Source organism: Strigops habroptila, chromosome 22 (genome assembly GCF_004027225.2).
Source record: "Strigops habroptila isolate Jane chromosome 22, bStrHab1.2.pri, whole genome shotgun sequence".
NCBI lineage: Eukaryota > Metazoa > Chordata > Aves > Psittaciformes > Psittacidae > Strigops > Strigops habroptila.
Window position 1 is genome coordinate 2258671 of NC_044298.2, and position 17003 is coordinate 2275673.

Sequence of the window (17003 nt, forward strand, 5' to 3'; positions counted from 1 at the left end):
CCCCCAAACCTGTGTGTCCCCCCCCCCCCAAGCTCATAAATGGAGGGAGATAAAGGGGGGACATGGGGGGGGGGTCTGGGGATGGAGGGGGGGGACACACATACATAGAGGATGGGGGGGGGTCCTGGAGCGGGGACACACACAGATGACATGGGGGGGGGGGTCAGGGGACACTGGGGGGGACACGGGGGGGTCACGGGGGGGGACACGGGGCCTCTCTCGGCTGCTTTATTGCATTTATATATAATATAGATTCAACTCTTACAATCGATTCCCCGCGGGGGGGTGAGGGGGGGGGGTGAACACATATAAAATTAGGCCTCTAACAGTGACCCCCCCCCCAAAAACCCCCCAAACCCCCCCCCGAAACGACTCAATCTCTGTCAAAGTAACAGAAAAAGGCTGGGGGGGGGGGGCTCGGGGGGGGCCACACCAAGTGCAAATCACTGATATGTACAAACCAGACAAGCAGCGCTCTGCAAACCCCCCCCCCAATGAGGGGCAATGGGGGGGGGGGCACCCCCATGTGTCCCCCCCTCACCCCCGGGGGGGGGCAGAGCCCTGAAGAGCACAAGGGGAGGGTGCTCCCCCCCCAGAAAAGTGGGAGAGGGGCCAAGGGCTGGGTTCCCCCCCCCCAAAAAGCAGGATAAGGGGGGGGGGGGGGCCACATTAGTATAAAAATCCCCCCCCCCTCAGTGCTGGGGGGACCCCCAGGGTGAGGCTGTGCCATGGGGGGGGGATGTGAGGATGGATGGGGGGGGATATGGGGGGGGTCTTTAAGTCAATCCAAAGCTCCATGTGTTAGTGGGGGCGGTGCGTGGCCGGAGCCCCCCCCGCGGTGCTGGGGGGGTGCAGGGGGGGCCCGGGGGGGGGGCTCACGATGGCATACACTGCACCCGGTCCGGGCCCTCCTCCTCCTCATCCGACGTGTCCGAGGAGCTGGGGGACTCATCCGAGTCTCCATCCGGGGCTCCCGGCTCCCGGCGGCGCTGGGGGGGGGGGACACACACAAGAAAAGGGGGTGAATGGGCTGCGGGGGGGGTGGTTTGGGGGTGCCGGGGGGGGGCACACACACATATAGGACCTACGCGGTGGTGGCGGCGCTGCCGGAGGTGGTGCATGAGGAACCAGAGCATGTGGCTGTCGAACATGTCGGTGTGGTGCAGGCTGTCCTCGTCCCGCTCCAGCTTGTTCTTCTTGATCACCTGCAGGAGCTGGGGGGGGTTACAGGGGGGTCCCCAAGGCCCTACCCCCCCCCCACAAGGGTGCTGGGTGCGGGTCTCACCTCCCTGAGCCCCGCCAGCTCCGTGGGGGTCTCGGCTGTGGGGGCCCAGATCTTGACGTCGTGGTCCAGGCCGCTGGTGGCCAGGACGGGGAGGTGGGGATGGGGCTCCAGGCAGTTCACCTGCGGGGGGGGGGGGGGCATCACCTCAAGTGGGGCACCCCCGAGCCCATTGGGTGCCCCCAGGGGGTGCCCCAACACCCCTCCCAACCCACCCCCCCCTTGAGGAAGCTCAAGCCCCGGAGCTGGGATCCATTGGGATGTGGCCACCGGGATGAGGCGGAACCACAGTCGTGAGGTCCCCACTGTCCCCCCCAAATCCTGCCCCCAACCAGGAGCCACCAGCACGCAGGGACCCCCCCGGCTCTCCCTGGGGGGGCACATGGGAATGGGTGGGTTTGGGGAAGGGGAATGGGTGGATTTGGGGAAGGGGAATGGGTGGATTTGGGGAACGGGTGGGTTTGGGGAAGGGGAATGGGTGGATTTGGGGAAGGGGAATGGGTGGGTTTGGGGAAGGGGAATGGGTGGGTTTGGGGAAGGGGAATGGCTGGGATTGGGGAAGGGGAATGGCTGGGATTGGGGAAGGGGAATGGGTGGGTTTGGGGAAGGGGAATGGGTGGATTTGGGGAAGGGGAATGGGTGGGTTTGGGGAAGGGGAATGGCTGGGGTTGGGGAAGGGGAATGGCTGGGATTGGGGAAGGGGAATGGCTGGGATTGGGGAAGGGGAATGGGTGGGTTTGGGGAAGGGGAATGGGTGGATTTGGGGAAGGGGAATGGGTGGGTTTGGGGAAGGGGAATGGCTGGGATTGGGGAAGGGGAATGGCTGGGATTGGGGAAGGGGAATGGGTGGGTTTGGGGAAGAGGAGGAGCCATGGACTCACCACTCCGCCCTTGTCCCCCTCCATGAACTGCACGATCTGGCAGGAGGATTTCTCCCACAGGAAGATGTGGCCGCAGTCGCTGCCGCTCACCACGAACTCGCTTTTGGGGCCGTAAAAATTCACACCTTTCACTTGGGAAAGAGGGAAAAGGGGCACAGGATGAGGCCGGCGGGAGCTGGGCAGCATTCCCACCGGGAATTCCCTCCTTGCCACGAATCCCAGCCCCACCGGCGGGTTTCCAGGGTTACCGGCGCGGCTCTTCCCTCCCCACCACCACAACAGCTCAATTCCTTCCAGGAAGTTTGTGTGAGAGGAGAAGCAAGCACCGGGAGCAGCGGGAAGTGAGCGGGAGCCGGGAATGCTCCCGCTGGCTGCTCCCCGTGGGAATGGCGAGGGCCGGCCCTTACCCGTGGCGTTATTGCGGTGGCCCTTGTACCTCTTGACGTACTCGGCCCCGTCGCTGTGGGAGGAGTTGAAGAGATAAATGTCCTCATCGTTGTAGCTGGCCAAGAGCTCTGGGGGGGGACGGGAGAGACGGTGTCACCGGGGAGCACGTGGAGGCACCGAACCCCCCCCCGGCGCAGCCGGTGCCCGGTGGTCACTCACCGGAGCCGTCGTGGCTGTAGACCAGGCAGGTGATGTTGGCTTTGGACTCACTGTTCACCTGAGGAGAGCACAGACACCTCTGCTTCCTCCTCAGCCTCCTCCTCACGCCCGTGCCCGGAGCTCAACACGCTACCGACATGCTATGGGCACGCCACCAACACGCTACCGACACGGCTCCCGGTGCCTTTGGGAGCTTTGGAGCAAGGACTAAACCAAAACCAGCGCTCCCAAGGGATCTCCAGAGGTGACACCACAGCACCAGCTCCTTACCAGATGGTGGGGGCAGAACTTCTTGAGGACGCCGTTGTTCTCGTTCTCGTCTATCCTCCGCTGGTCGTAAATCCTGCGGGATGAAGGGCAGGAACGTGGCGCTGGGCAGGGACGGGAGGGACACCCGGGCACGGAGCACTGGTGCTGCCCAGCTCCGGGAGCCTGCATCAGCCGCAACCTCGGCCAAAGCAGCTCCGTGGCCCCCCTCATTGTGCCGGAGCTGAGACTCCTCCTCTGCCAGCGCCGCGGTGCCACGGGCAGGGGCTGGTGCTGAGCACCGATCCCAGGCGCTTCCCAAGCCAGCGCTGAGCAGGCTGCGAGCCCACGGGGAGCGTTCCTGTGGCACACACCAGCGTGGCTGACGCCACGGGGAGCCCAGCGATGCTCCAGCGGGAGCTGGGATGTGGGGGGGATCACCGGGAACGGTGCTTGTCACTTGGGGAGCTCGGTGCTGCTGGAACTGAGGCCACGCGGGAGCCTCAATCCCGCCCCGATGCGCACCGGGAGCAACGGGGTTTGTCATCCCCATGGATGGATCCCACCGGCCCAGGAGAGCAGATCCAAATCCTCCGCTTTTAACCAGCAAATCCTGGAATGGTTTGGGCTGAAGGGACCTCAAAGCTCCTCCAGTCCCACCCCATTGCCACGGGCAGGGCCACCTTCCACTGGCCCACGTTGCTCCAAGCCCCTGTGTCCAACGTGGCCTCGGAGCCCATTGAATCCCACCCCGCTCCTGGGGCTTTGGAGGCATTAAGTGAAGCCCATTAGTCAGCACCGAGCCCCCACCAGGGTGTTGGGGCCACTGTGGGGGTCAGTGGGACTCACCTGATGAACTGGTCTCTGCCACCCACAGCAAACTGGTAGGTGTTGGCGGGGTTGACGTAGATGGTGTAGAGACCCACCTTCTTCTCCTTCTCCTTGGTCACCACCAGTTTCCTTGAAGAGATGAAGAAGAACAATAACAACCCGACGACAACAACAACAACAACAAGCAACCACCTCCAATTGCAAGCAGGCTCCAGCTGGGAAGGCAGGAGCTGCACAGGCAGCGTGGGATGGACGCCAGGGCAGAAGCGCTGTGCTGGTACCTTCCCCTCACCCAGCTGCCTGTAACAATGCCCACATTTCACACAATCCCATCTCCCTTCCCCCAGGAGCTCCGGGTTTCAGCTCCGTGCACACAAACACTGGGATTAAAGGTTTGGAAAGGCCCCGGCGGTGGTTTTGTCCTGCTGATGAAACAGGGAAAGCTCCAGCCAAAAGCACTCGCACGGAGGAATGAACCCAAACCCCGGGAGACGAGCGCCAAAGCTTTGGATTTGGAGCAGGAGCATCTCCCAAATGAGAATGGAAAAGCACGAGATGCCAAACGCAGCTGGAAGTGGTGCTGGGCCTCGAGGGGGGTGGTGCTGTTCCCTGTCTGAGCAGGGTCCCATCCCGGGGGATTCAAACCCCTTGGCTAACGAGCCAGGTTCAGAGAATCCTGGAATGGTTTGGGTTGGAAAAGGACCTTAAAGCTCATGTAAAGCCAGGGGCAGGGACACCTTCCACCGGAGCAGGTTGCTCCAAGCCCCATCCAACGCTTCCAGGGATGGAGCAGCCCCAGCTTCTCCCTTCCACCCACCCCAGTGTCCCACCAGGCTCGCAGGGAAGGATTCCCACCCTGTGTGTGCCCCTTGGGGAAGCCAACGCTGTTGAACAGCCTCAAAACACCCCTTTGCCCACTTGGTGCCCACCAAAGAGGGATGGAACCAGCAGGACCCGCAGCCCCTGGATCTCCCTGTGGAGCATCCCTGGGGATGGCGCTGGAGGATGATACTCACGAGGCGGGTCGGTCTTGTCTCAGGTCGATGGTGAAGACGACAGCATCTTCACCTGCCGATAGGAAAGTGCATGGAGAATCCGGTTCTAGGGCCAGCTGGAAGATAAAGACTTGGCCATTGGTTCCCTTTGCACCCAACAACGTGGTGAGCCCCCCACTTCGTCCCCACGACCGGTCACCGGAGCCGCGCCGGCACCGAGAGCCCTTGTCCCCCCCCCCAGAGCCGGTCCCTCCGCGGCACCACCGAGCCAGGAGGCCCCCGGGGGGGTGTTTTTTGGGGGTCCCACACCGCCCCCCCCCCAACAGGGCTCACCTTGTGTGAGGCTCCTTTGTGCTGGGCCACACGTTTGGTGTTCTTGCAGCACTGGGTGGCCGAGAGCTCGGCCACACGGACCTGCCCGTCCCGGGCGCACATGGCCAGCGTGGAGTCCCCGCTGTTGGGGAGGAACTTGGCCTGGAAGGGAGCAAGAGGCCTTCAGCTGGGGGCAGCACCTCCGCCGGCCCCCCCCCGCCACCAGCTCACAGCCATAGGGAATGGCTGCAAAGCCCCAGCTCCATCCCGGCAAGGACACGGAGCTGGGATCCATGGCATGGACACGCCGGAGGGGTGGGGAGAGGGAAGCTCTGCAGGGCCTGGGGGGATCCCCCCCCCCGAGAGGATGGATTTTAGGGCACCCTGGTGGGTTTTGAGGGCTCTTATCACCAACACATTCCTCCTGCCCCATCATCCAGGGGGAATTCAGGGCTTCTAGAGCAGGTTCCTGCCCACCACAGCGGATCTCTAGGGGGAAGTGTCCCTTCCCGTGGCAGGGGGCTGGATCTGCATGATCTCAAGGTCTTTCCAACCCAAACCATTCCATGTTTCTATGATCTCTAGTGGGAAATGTCCCTTCTTATTGCAGGGGGTTGGATCTGGATGATCTCAAGGTCCTTTCCAACCCAAACCATTCCCTGTTTCTATGATCTCTAGTGGGAAATGTCCCTTCCTATGGCAGGGGGTTGGATCTGGATGATCTCAAGGTCCTTTCCAACCCAAACCATTCCCTGTTTCTATGATCTCTAGTGGGAAATGTCCCTTCCTATGGCAGGGGGTTGGGTCTGGATGATCTCAAGGTCTTTCCAACCCAAACCATTCCCTGTTTCTATGACCTCTAGTGGGAAATGTCCCTTCCTATGGCAGGGGGTTGGATCTGGATGATCTCAAGGTCCTTTCCAACCCAAACCATTCCCTGTTTCTATGACCTCTAATGGGTAATGTCCCTTCCTATGGCAGGGGGTTGGGTCTGGATGATCTCAAGGTCCTTTCCAACTCAAACCATTCCATGTTTCTATGACCTCTAGTGGGAAATGTCCCTTCCTATGGCAGGGGGTTGGGTCTGGATGATCTCAAGGTCTTTTCCAACTCAAACCATTCTATGTTCCTATGATCTCTAATGGGTAATGTCCCTTCTTATTGCAGGGAGTTGGATGTGGATGACCTCAAGGTCCTTTCCAACTCAAACCATTCCACGTTCCTATGATCTCTAGTGGGAAATGTCCCTTCCTATGGCAGGGGGTTGGATGTGGATGATCTCAAGGTCTTTTCCAACCCAAACCATTCCATGCTCCTATGATCTTGCAGCGACAGGACAAGGGGTGATGGGTTCAAACTGCAACAGGGGAAGTTCAGGTTGGAGATAAGGAAGCTCTTCCCTGTGAGGGTGCTGAGGCACTGGCACAGGGTGCCCAAAGTGGTGACTGCTCCATCCCTGGCAGTGCTCAAGGCCAGGCTGGACACGGTTTAGACCAACCTGCTCTAGTGCGACATGTCCCTGCCCACGGCAGGGGTTGGAACTGGATGACCCCCAGCTCCCTTCTACCCCAACCCATCCCACAGCCCCCACCCCCCCCAAACCCCAAAATCCCCCGGATCGCGGAGCTCCCCCGTCCGCAGCTCACCTGGAAGACGTTGCTCTTGTGGCCGCTCTCAAACTCCAGCACCGGCCTCCTCCTCACCCAGTCCCACACGACGACGCGCAGGTCGTCGCTGCCGCTGGCGAGCCAGGTGCCGCGCTGGTTAAAGTGCAGGGTGTTCACGCAGCCCGTGTGCGCCTCCAGGCCGTGCTGCAGGCGGAAGCGCTGCACGAAGACCCGCGCCCCGCACGCCTCGGGCACGAAGCGGGTGCTGGCGCCCAGCTGGCGGCGCCGCAGCGCGGGGATGGCTCTCCAGCGCGGCCGCGGCAGCGCCGACGTCTCCGAGGCCACCCATTCCTCCAGCGCCTGCTCGTCGTCCGACGAGTCCTGCTCGTGGGTGGCGCGCTTGCGCTGGGCGCGCCGCTGCGCCCGCTGCTCCTCCTCCTCCTCCTCCTCTTCCTCCTCTTCCTCTTCCTCCTCCGAGTGCGAGCGGTCGAGGGCCCGGCTCTCCTCGGTGATGGAGTAGTGGCCGGTGTCGTCCATGCTGTCCGAGTCCTTCTCCTCACCCGAGCTCTCCGTGTCCGTGTCCCGGCTCGTCTCCATGCTGGCGCGGTTGGGCCCCACGTCGTCGCCCGTGAGGCTCAAGCTGAGGTCCGAGGCCTCCACCTCGATGCCCGAGGAGGTTTCCCGGCCCTCCTCAGCCGACATCTCCTCGGGGCTGCTGGACAAGCTGCCTGTGGGCACACACACGCCGTGAGCGAGGGGACACCGGGGACACGGCGGGGGGGACCCCACCGCGGTCCTTACCGTTCACTATGTCCGTCTTCCCGTCCATGCTGCTGCCTTTGTCCGACATGGTGGGATGCGGAGCGCTCACCCTGCGGGGACAGGGACACCCCAGTGAGGGCAGAGCTGGCAGTGACACCCCCCGGGCCTGAAGGGACCTGAGAGCTCCTCCGCTTCCTCCCAGGGACACCCTCCTCCGGAGCAGGGTGCTCCAACGCTGCCAGGGATGGGGCAGCCCCAGCTCCTGCCTCCCACCCATCGCAGGGTCCCAGCGCCCGCACGGTGAGGAGCTTCTTCCCAAATCTCCCAAACCCCATCCCCTGTCCAAAGCCCCTCTCCAGGTTTCCTGGAGCCCCTTCAGGCGCTGGAGCTGCTCCAAGGGCTCCCCTTCAGGAGCCTTCTCTTCTCCTCCACGTCCCTCCTGTGGGACAGGAGCTCCCGTCCCAGCCCCTTCCCCAGGGGACACGCTCAGCGCCGGGAGCAGTTCCCTGGATCCAGCCCTGATCCGGGTGGCTCTGAGCTCCCAGCACCCGGAACACAGCCCTGTGTGTGCCACAGGCCGGGACCGGGCCCCACACCCCCCAACCAGCACCAGCGACTCCGAGCGCCGTGTCCAGGAGGCAATTCCTTCCATCCCGAGCTCCATCCCAACCTGTAACGCTGGGAGCCGCAGGGACACAGGCCCTGCTCCGTGTGGTAACCAGCTCCGGCACCACACTGCTCCGCTGCATCCATCCATCCATGAACGCACCCATCCATCCATGAATCCATCCTCCCAAACATCCTTGAATCCATCCCTCCATCCATGAATCCATCCTTCCATCCATCCATGAATCCATCCTTCCATCCGTGAATCCATCCTTCCGTCCATCCATGAATCCATCCCTCCATCCATGAACGCACCCATCCATCCATGAATCCATCCTCCCAAATATCCTTGAATCCATCCTTCCATCCATCCATGAATCCATCCATCCATCCATGAATCCATCCTCCCAAACATCCTTGAATGCATCCATCCATTAATCCATCCTTCCGTTCATCCATGAATCCATCCTTCTGTCCATCCATGAACCCATGCTTCCTTCTGTCCATAAATCCATCCATCCATGAATCCCTCCATCCATGAATCCATCCCTCCATCTATCCATGAATCCCTCCATCCATGAATCCATCCTCCGATCCATCCACGAATCCCTCCCTCCCCTCCCCAGCGCCCACCGCCCTCAGCAGCACCATTCCCAAGGCTTTTCCAGCCCCCGGGAACACCCCGACCCCGCTCCCAGTGCCTTTACCCAAGCACTGGCTGCCCCTCGCCCCTCCAGCACCCCGCAGGATGGGTGCTCCCAGCTTCCCAAGGCGCGGGAGAAGCCCAGCGGCGCGGCGCCACCCACCTGCCGGAGCTGCAGGAACGGGGCCTGGAGCCTCCGTGGCAGCTGATGGGAACAAGAGGTTAAAGCAGGGACCGACCCCCTGCTCCATGTGGGACCCCCCCGGGACAACGGGACCTGTCCTGGAAGGGGGGGGGGGACAAGGGAGGAGCAGGGACAAGGTTTGGAGCCTGATGCTGGCACCAGGGAAGGAGCCCGGGGGGGGGCAGGAGGGTGGCCCCAGAGCACTGGGGGGGGGGACACCCCCTCATGTGCCCCCTAAGAGATGAGGAGGTGACAGGGACCGGCCCTGGGGCCCCCCCGGGTCCCTCAAAGGGACGGGGACACCCCGGGGGCAACAGGGCCCGATGGGGGGGGGAACCCCCGAACCGTCTAACGGGGTGAGGAGCCCTTTGGGGCAACAGGAACCTGCCCTGGGGGCAAGACAGCCCCCCCCAAAGGCACAGGGACCCCCCTTAAAGGGGAAGAAACCCCTCTGGGGGCAGCAGGGACCCTCCCCAAAGGCACAAGGACCCCCCTTAAAGGGGCAGAGACATCCTTGAGGGCAGGGGGGACCCCCCCTTAAAGGGGAAGAAACCCCTTTGGGGGCAGGGGCGACTCCTCTAAAGGCACAAGGACCCCTCTTAAAGGGGCAGAGACACCTTCGGGGGAAGGGGGGACCCCCTCAAAGGCACAAGGACCGCCCTTAAAGGGGCAGAGACATCCTCGGGGGTGGGAGAGACCCCCCCAAAATCACAAGGACCCCCCTTAAAGGGGCAGAGACACCCTTGAGGGGAGGGGGGACCCCCCCTTAAAGGGGAAGAAACCCCTTTGGGGGCGGGAAGGCCCCCCCCAAAGGCGCAGAGACACCCCCCCCCCGAGGCCCAGCGCCCCCGGGGCTGCACCAGGCCCCCCCCATCGCCCCCCCATCGCCGCGGGCCCCCCCCTGCCCGATGACCCCCGGGGGTACGGACGCCCCCCCCGTTACCCCCGTGCCCTTTCCCCGGAGCAGCCCCCGCGGCCCGGTCCGGGGGGGGGGGGGGAAAGGTGCAGCGGTCCCGGTGCCGGAGCCGCGGGGGGGGCGGTGGGTGCCGGGGGGTGGGGGGGGGGGCCCCGCACGCACCCGGTCCCGGCGGAGCCGCCTCGCTCAGGCGCGGGGCGCGGCGGGAGCTACTCGGGCCCCGGCTCCGGGCCCCGCCGCCGCCGCCGCCATCTTACTGCGCCGCCTCCGCCGCTCGCCTTACGGCACCGCCAGCCGCGCTTTACGGCAACGGAGGCCGCCGCCGCGCGACACCCGCGCGACACCCCGACGTCGCCGTCGCTATGGCAACGGCGACCCAGACCCCACTCCCCCCCCCCAGTGTTATTGTAGGGTCGACATGTGCCCCCCCCCCAGTGTTGTTGTGGGGTCTTCGCGTGCCCCCCAATGTCATTGTACGGTCACAGACCCCCCCGTGTTGTTTTAGGGTCCCCCCCCCCATGTTATTAGGGTCCCCCCTCAGTGTTATTGTAGGGTCTCCTTCTGACCCACCATGTTATTAGGGTCCCTCCCGTATTATTCGGGTCCCACCCATGTTATTGTAGGGTCACCCTGTACCCCCCCATGTTATTCGGGTCCTCCCACATGTTATTATAGGGCCTCCTTGTGCCCCACCGTGTTATTGGAGTCCCCCCCCCACGTTAGTGTAGGGTCTCCATGTGCCCCCCCCATGTTATCAGGGTCCCCCACTATGTTATTAGTGTCACCCTGTACCCCCCCATGTTATTAGGGTGTCCCCCCCATGTTATTGTAAGGTCTCCTTGTGCCCCCCCATGCTATTACGGTCCTCCCACATGTTATTGTAGGGTCTCTACATGCCCCCACCATGTTATTAGGGTCACCCTGTTCCCCCCCATGGTATTAGGGTGTCCCCCCCATGTTATTGTAGGGTCACCCTATACCCCCCCATGTTATTGTAGGGTCTTCTTGTGCCCCCCATGTTGTTACAGGCTCAGCCCCTCTCCTACATCCCCCCCCCCCCCCCCCCCCTTCTGCCTCAGTTTCCCCTCCAGGAGCCATTACCGTTACCAGCATCTTTATTGGGGACATCGAGGGGGGGTCACACACGTCCCCATGGTCGGGGGGGGGGGGTCCCTGCACCCCGACCCCCCACCGTGACGCCCAGCACCCCCCCCTGGTGCGGGACGGCTCCTCCTCCTCCTCCTCCTCCGGTGGGGGGGGCCCTACATGAGGCGGCACTGCTCCCCCCCCGGCAGCTCCATGTTGAACCCGGGGGGCTGCCGGGGGGAACGGGGGAGTCAGATGGGGGTCCGGGTGCTCAGGGGGGGTCCCAGCAGGACCCCCCCCCCCCTCCATGGGACTCACCGTCTCCCCGGCCAGTTCCTTGGGTGGGTGCCCCAGGTCCTGCAGCTGGGGGGGGAACAGGGGGGTCAGGGGGGGGATTTGGGTGTCTCTTGGGGGGTGTCTCTGGGGGGGATCAGGGTGGCTCTGGGGTGCAAACGGGGATCTGGGGGTGCACAGGGGGGTCAAGGTGTCTCGGGGGGTGTCAGGGTCTTTCTGGGTCTCTCAGAGGGTGTCTCTGGGGGCATCTCGGGGAGGATCAGGGTGGCTCTGGGGTGCACAGGGCGGTCTGGGGGTGCACGGGGGGGTCAGGGTGTCTCTGGGGGTGTCTCAGGGTGTCTGTTGCTGTCTGTGGGTGTCTCTGGGGGTGTCTCAGGGTGTCTGTGACTGTCTGTGGGTGTCTATGGGGATGTCTCAGGGTGTCTCTTGGTGTCTATGAGTGTCTATGGGTGTCTTAGGATGTCTGGGGGTGTCTCTGGGTGTCTGAGGGTGTCTATGGGTGTCTTAGGATCTCAGGGGGTGTCTCTGGGTGTCTGAGGGTGTCTCTGGGTGTCTTAGGATCTCTGGGGGTGTCTCTGGGGGTGTCTCTGGGGGTCTCTGGGTGTCTCTGTGGGTCTCTGTGGGTCCGCACCTGCTGCATGAGCCCCAGGAGGCTCTCGAAGCGCTGCCTCCGCTCGTCCTCGCCCTCCCCCGGCCGCTCCCCCTCCAGGTGCCGGCAGATGCGGCCCATGACGTGGAGCTGCGCCCGGTACCGCTCGTACTGCTCCACCGGGAGCGCCGCGCCGTGCCGCTGGAGCCACTCCGGGTACTGCGGGGACAGCGCCACCGGTCACGCAGCGGCACCGGTCACCCCAGCGCCACCCAGCGGCACCGGTCACCCAGCGGCACCGGGCACCCCAGCGCCACCCACTGGTATCGGTGACACCAGCGCCACCCAGCGGCACCGGTCACAACAGCGCCACCCGGCGGCACCGGTGACACCAGCGCCACCCAGCGGTACCGGTCACACCAGCGCCACCCAGCGGCACCGGGCACCCCAGCGCCACCCGGCGGCACCGGTCACACCAGCGCCACCCAGCGCCACCGGTCACACCAGCGCCACCCAGCGGTACCGGTCACACCAGCGCCACCCAGCGGCACCGGGCACCCCAGCGCCACCCGGCGGCACCGGTCACACCAGCGCCACCCAGCGCCACCGGGCACCCCAGCGCCACCCACTGGTACCGGTGACACCACTCGGGGTACTGCGGGGACACGGGCACTGGTGACACTGGCACCACACCACCGGTGTCATCCCCCGGCACCGGGTCACGCTGGTGTCACCCATCAGTGTCACCCACCCCCACCACCGGGTGACACCGGCATCACCATGTCACCGGAGCCACTGGGGGTACTGCTGGGGGAGGGACACTGGTACTGGTCACACTGGTGTCACCCACCAGCATCACCAACCGGCACCAGTCACACCCGTACCGTCCCACCAGCACCGGGTGACACTGACACCGGGTGACACCATCATCACCCCACGGGCGCCCCGGCCCTCCCGCACACCCCCAAACCTTCTCGGTGATCTCCTTGAGCGAGGGGTAGAGCACGTCCTTGGAGAGCAGGCTCTGCATGATGCTCCTCATGACAGGCAGGACGCTGCCCTCCCCGTCACCGTCACCCTCCTCCAGCCCCAGCCCCTCCAGCGCCTTCGCCAGCTCCTCCTCCGAGGCCGAAGAGCTCTGCGAGGGCAGCGTCAGCCCCACGGCGCCGGGGGGCACCCCACGGCGGGGAAGGGAGGGTGTGGGGGGGAAGGACCCCGCTTTGGGGCAGCCGTACCTGCAGGTCGCTGGCGTTCTTGGCCAGGCCACTCAGCGTCTCCTTGAGGCAGGAGGTGAATTCCTGCTGCGACGCCGCGTCGCTGCCTGCGCCGCCGGAGACACCCACCCCCCCAGTGGGGTCCAGGCAAGGGGGGGGCACCCCTTAAACCTTCCCCCACGGCGCTGCCACTGCCACGGCACAACCAACCCCCCCACCATGGGCACACGGAGCCCATCCCGGCTCCGGGCCCGGTGCTCACCCACTCTCCCGGCGGCTTCCGAGAGCTTCTGGAACTGCTCCACCAGGTGCGGCTCCTCCTGCGCCAGCTCCTGCATGGCCCGGTCGAACTCGGCCGCCGCTTGTGCCGCCAGCTCCCCCTCGAACAGCTCCTCGAAGAACCGCTCCTGCGCCGCGAACAGGGACGCCTGGGGATGGGGCGCCATCAGTGCGGCCCCCCCAACCCATGGGGCTGAACCCACACTCGGGGTGTCCCCCCCCCTACCCCATGGCCTCACCTTGGCGGCGTTGCTGGGGGAGGGCTCGGGGCAGGGGCTGGTACCGGGGGGTGGCGGAGGGGGGGGTCGAGCCTTCTCGAAGTCATCCAAGGCACCTGGGGGGGGGGGTGGGTGAGGGGGAGCCCCCATGGAGGGGCCCAAAGGAGGTTTCTGCACCCCAAAGTGATTCCCCCCCCCCCCCCAACCATGGCATGTGGAGGCAGAGCCCTGCTCTGTGCCCCCCAAACTGCTGCGGCCCCATGGTGGTACCCTGGTGATGGCTGACAGCACTGCACCCCAATGAGACCCCCTGCACCCCAATGAGCCTCCTTTGCACCCCAATAATCCCACTGCACCACAATGATCCCATTGCACCCCAATGAGACCCATTGCACCCCAATGAGCCCCCCTGCACCCCAATGAGCCTCCTTTGCACCCCAATAATCCCACTGCACCCCAATGAGACCCCCTGCACCCCGATGAGCCTCCCTCGCACCCCAATGATCCCACTGCACCCCAATGAGCCCCCTGCACCCCAATGATCCCCACTGCACCCCAGTGAGCCCCCCCGCACCCTACTGAGCCCCCCCGCACCCTAATGAGCCCCCTGTACCGCAATGAGCCCCCCACACCCCAATGAGCCCCCTGTACCCCACTGAGCTCCGCTGTACCCCAATGAGCCCCTATACTCCAATATTCCCCCCGCACCCCAATGAGCCTCCCCCGCACCCCAATGAGCCCCACTGCACCCCAGTGACCCCCAGCCCCACTATTCCCAACAACCCCCTCAGACCCCCTGCACCCCAATGACCCACAACCCCACTGCTCCCTATGACCCCCCAGCCCCACTGCACCCCAGTGAGCCCCCTGCACCCCAATGAGCTCCACTGCTCGCTATGACCCCCCCAGACCCCCGCACCCCAATGACCCCCAGCCCCATTGCTCCCTATGGCCCCCGCAGCTCCATTGCACCCGAATGACCCCCGCCCCAGCGCTCCCTATGACCCCCCCCAGCCCTACAGCGCCCCAACAACGCTCACCCCCACTGCCCCCCGCCGCTGCCCCCCCGTTCCCCGCCGCTCACTGTCGAGCAGCGCCTCCAGCTCCGGGTCGGGGCCCGGTCCCGGGCCCGGCTCCGCCGCCATCTTCGCGCGGCTCCGCCTCCGCCAGGGGGCGCGACCGCCCCCAGGCCCCGCCCACCCCGCCCAGACCCCGCCCCTAACGCCGCAGATGCTCCGTGCGCCCGCCAGGCGGCGCCGCAGTGCACGGGGGGGGCGCGTGTCTCCCCCTGGCGGACCGGCGGACCGCCACCCCAGATGTTGCGCTCCGGCCTCTTGCGGAGGGGGCTTGTCCCAGATGTGGGGGTCCCAGATGTGGGGGTCCCAGCCCCTCAGGGTCCCACATCACAGCGTCCCAGCTCTTGGAGGGGGTCCAATATTTTGGGGTCTCAGCTCTTGGGGTCCCAGATTTTGGGGTCTCACCCCTCGGGGTCCCAGCTCTTAGAGGTTGGGGAGTCTTGGGGGGGTTGTAAAAGGTCTGGGGGGGCCCTGGAGGGTCGTGGGGAGTCCTGAGGGGGGATCTTGGGTCCATCCCCTGGGGGTGCCGCTGTCCCCATCCCCGTCCCCAGCTCCCCCCCCACCATTACAGACCCTCCTGCCCCATTTACACGTGGTGCTGCTTTACTGGGGGGGGGACACACACACAGAGCAGAAAGGGGGGGCCAGCACTGCACACCCAGAGCAGCTTCACCCCCCGCCCAGCTCAAGGGGTCCCAGCCCCACAGCGGCGATTTGGGGCCAGAACCCCCCATTTCCAGGGGGAAAGCTGCAGTTCTCCATCACAGGTTGGAAAGGGGGTACGGGGGGGTGCTGGGGGGGTCCTGGAGCCACAGGATGGGGTCAGGAGCGTTTGATCTCAAGGGTCTCATATGTCTCTTGGCCCTCGCTGCTGAGCCCCTGCATGGGACAAATGGGGGGGACAAGGGGGGGACAAGGGAGGAAAAAGGGGGGGACAAGGGGGGACAAGGGGGGACAAGGGGGGGACAAGGGGGGACAAGGGGGGACAAGGTGTCTGTGCCCCCCATCCACCACCACCACTGTCCCCCCCATAGCAGGGGGTGTCCCACCCAACCAGTGTAGGGGGCTCAGTGCAGGGCCCCCCCCCAAGTGACGGTACCCCACAAGGGAGAGCAGCCGGGGGTCAGCCCCCCCCCGGATGTGCCACCCCCCCCGGGTCACTCACAGCATAGATGTTTTCTTCCTTCTGCTCAGGGAAAGAGAAAGAGAAAGAGCTGAAGGGACAACAAGACAAGGGGGGGGGGGGACACGGGCACCCCCCTGCACCCCTCATGCCTTAGGGAACAGGGGGGGACCCCCAATCCCAGCCCCCCCATGTGTTACCTCCTTGGTGGCTCCCTGCTGCGACGCTCGGCAAACCAGGAACTGCCGGGAAGGGGGGGGGGGGGTCAAAAATGAGGGAAAAGAACAGGAATCAGAGGGAAAAGCACCGAGAGAGCCCCAAAAATGGGGGGGGGGTCCCCCCGGTGCTCACCTTGAGGCGGCAATAGAGCGCGGTGAGGATGATGCCGTAGAGGAAGAGGATGGCGTCGAGGACGTAGCAGAGCTCCGGCTCCACCAGGGCCTCTGGGGAGGGTGAGGGGGGTCCCCGGGGTCAGCCCCATTGTGGGGGGGTCTCCGGGTTAGTTTCGTTGTGTGGGGTCCCCAGTTAGCCCCATTATGGGGGTCCCTGTGTCACCCCATTGTGGGGGTCCCCGCATCAGTTCCGTTGTGTGGAGTACCCAGTCAGCCCCATTGGGGGGGGGGGTCCCCGGGGTCAGCCCCATTGTGGGGGGGTCTCCGGGTTGGTTTCGTTGTGTGGGGTCCCCAGTTAGCCCCATTATGGGGGTCCCTGCGTCACCCCATTGTGGGGGGTCCCCGCATCAGTTCCATTGCGTGGGGTACCCAGCCAGCCCCATTGGGGGGGGTCCCCTGGTCAGCTCCATTGGGGGGGGGTCTCTGGGTTGGTTCCATTGTGTGGGGTCCCCAGTTAGCCCCATTATGGGGGGTCTCTGGGTCAGCCCCATTGCAGTGGGTCGCGGGTGGTTCCAACGCCCACTGGGGCACCCAGAACCCCCCAGGACCCACCTTTGGGTGCTGCGGGGTGATCCCGCGCTCCCAACCCCCCAGCCACGAGCCCACCCAGCCCCTCGCCCGCCCCACGGATCCCCCCAACCTGCCACCGGTGTCTGGAGCAGGAGCAGGAGCAGGAGGACACCCATGGGTGCGGCAGGGGACAGCAGGGTCCGGTGGGTGACAGCGGGTGACGGTGACCGCGGCTGTGCCGGAGCCTTCTCCCACCCCACCCCACTTCCCCTCCTCCGGCCAACGGCCGGGCCCAGCGTCACCCGGACCCAGTGTCACCGTCACCCAGCCCCAGTGTCACCGTCACCCAGC

The 17003-nt window shown here is 65.0% G+C and overlaps 3 protein-coding genes across 6 annotated transcripts; all 3 read right to left on the minus strand.

Moving 5' to 3' along the window:
- Positions 1–214: 214 nt before the first annotated feature.
- On the minus strand, positions 215–10152 carry DCAF8 (DDB1 and CUL4 associated factor 8). 2 transcript variants are annotated; one of them, XM_030473947.1, is made up of 14 exons: positions 10034–10152; positions 8935–8976; positions 7562–7632; positions 6800–7488; positions 5175–5315; positions 4863–4957; positions 3865–3975; positions 3040–3112; positions 2770–2827; positions 2571–2678; positions 2164–2294; positions 1286–1405; positions 1089–1205; positions 215–989 (listed from the first exon to the last, which is right to left on the minus strand). In XM_030473947.1, the coding sequence occupies exons 3-14, from the start codon at positions 7608–7610 to the stop codon at positions 876–878; spliced, it is 1806 nt and encodes a 601-aa protein (XP_030329807.1). In that variant the 5' UTR covers positions 7611–7632; positions 8935–8976; positions 10034–10152; the 3' UTR covers positions 215–875. The 2 variants fall into 2 exon arrangements, with proteins under 2 accessions (XP_030329807.1, XP_030329806.1); XM_030473946.1 differs by lacking the exon at positions 10034–10152 and having other exon boundaries at positions 8935–9712.
- Positions 10153–10968: 816 nt separating this feature from the next.
- PEX19 (peroxisomal biogenesis factor 19) lies at positions 10969–14771 on the minus strand. 2 transcript variants are annotated; one of them, XM_030474028.1, is made up of 8 exons: positions 14636–14771; positions 13573–13667; positions 13317–13461; positions 13076–13161; positions 12811–12978; positions 11883–12059; positions 11276–11320; positions 10969–11187 (listed from the first exon to the last, which is right to left on the minus strand). In XM_030474028.1, exons 1-8 carry the CDS (start codon positions 14694–14696, stop codon positions 11134–11136), a joined length of 831 nt encoding a protein of 276 aa, XP_030329888.1. In that variant the 5' UTR covers positions 14697–14771; the 3' UTR covers positions 10969–11133. The 2 variants fall into 2 exon arrangements, with proteins under 2 accessions (XP_030329888.1, XP_030329887.1); XM_030474027.1 differs by having other exon boundaries at positions 13317–13482; positions 14636–14760.
- Positions 14772–15212: 441 nt separating this feature from the next.
- FCER1G (Fc fragment of IgE receptor Ig) lies at positions 15213–16909 on the minus strand. 2 transcript variants are annotated; one of them, XM_030474074.1, is made up of 5 exons: positions 16783–16909; positions 16102–16193; positions 15951–15992; positions 15793–15813; positions 15213–15506 (listed from the first exon to the last, which is right to left on the minus strand). In XM_030474074.1, the coding sequence occupies exons 1-5, from the start codon at positions 16826–16828 to the stop codon at positions 15450–15452; spliced, it is 258 nt and encodes an 85-aa protein (XP_030329934.1). In that variant the 5' UTR covers positions 16829–16909; the 3' UTR covers positions 15213–15449. The 2 variants fall into 2 exon arrangements, with proteins under 2 accessions (XP_030329934.1, XP_030329935.1); XM_030474075.1 differs by lacking the exon at positions 15793–15813 and having other exon boundaries at positions 16783–16886.
- Positions 16910–17003: the final 94 nt, after the last annotated feature.

Excerpts from the sequence above, each read along its gene's own strand:
- DCAF8 (XM_030473947.1), bottom strand. The coding sequence starts at position 7,610 with ATGTCGGACAAAGGCAGCAGCATGGACGGGAAGACGGACATAGTGAAC. Across the intron at positions 5,316-6,799 it reads ACAAGAGCAACGTCTTCCAG|GCCAAGTTCCTCCCCAACAG; the intron begins GTGAGCTGCGGA and ends GCTCCCTTCCAG. Across the intron at positions 3,113-3,864 it reads GGCAGAGACCAGTTCATCAG|GATTTACGACCAGCGGAGGA; the intron begins GTGAGTCCCACT and ends TTCATCCCGCAG.
- PEX19 (XM_030474027.1), bottom strand. The coding sequence starts at position 14,696 with ATGGCGGCGGAGCCGGGCCCGGGACCGGGCCCCGACCCGGAGCTGGAG. Across the intron at positions 13,483-13,572 it reads CCCCCAGCAACGCCGCCAAG|GCGTCCCTGTTCGCGGCGCA; the intron begins GTGAGGCCATGG and ends CCCCATCCCCAG. Across the intron at positions 11,321-11,882 it reads TCCTGGGGCTCATGCAGCAG|CTGCAGGACCTGGGGCACCC; the intron begins GTGCGGACCCAC and ends TTCCCCCCCCAG.
- FCER1G (XM_030474074.1), bottom strand. The coding sequence starts at position 16,828 with ATGGGTGTCCTCCTGCTCCTGCTCCTGCTCCAGACACCGGTGGCAG. Across the intron at positions 16,194-16,782 it reads GCTCCAGACACCGGTGGCAG|AGGCCCTGGTGGAGCCGGAG; the intron begins GTTGGGGGGATC and ends CACCCTCCCCAG. Across the intron at positions 15,814-15,950 it reads AGCAGGGAGCCACCAAGGAG|AAGGAAGAAAACATCTATGC; the intron begins GTAACACATGGG and ends TTCCCTGAGCAG.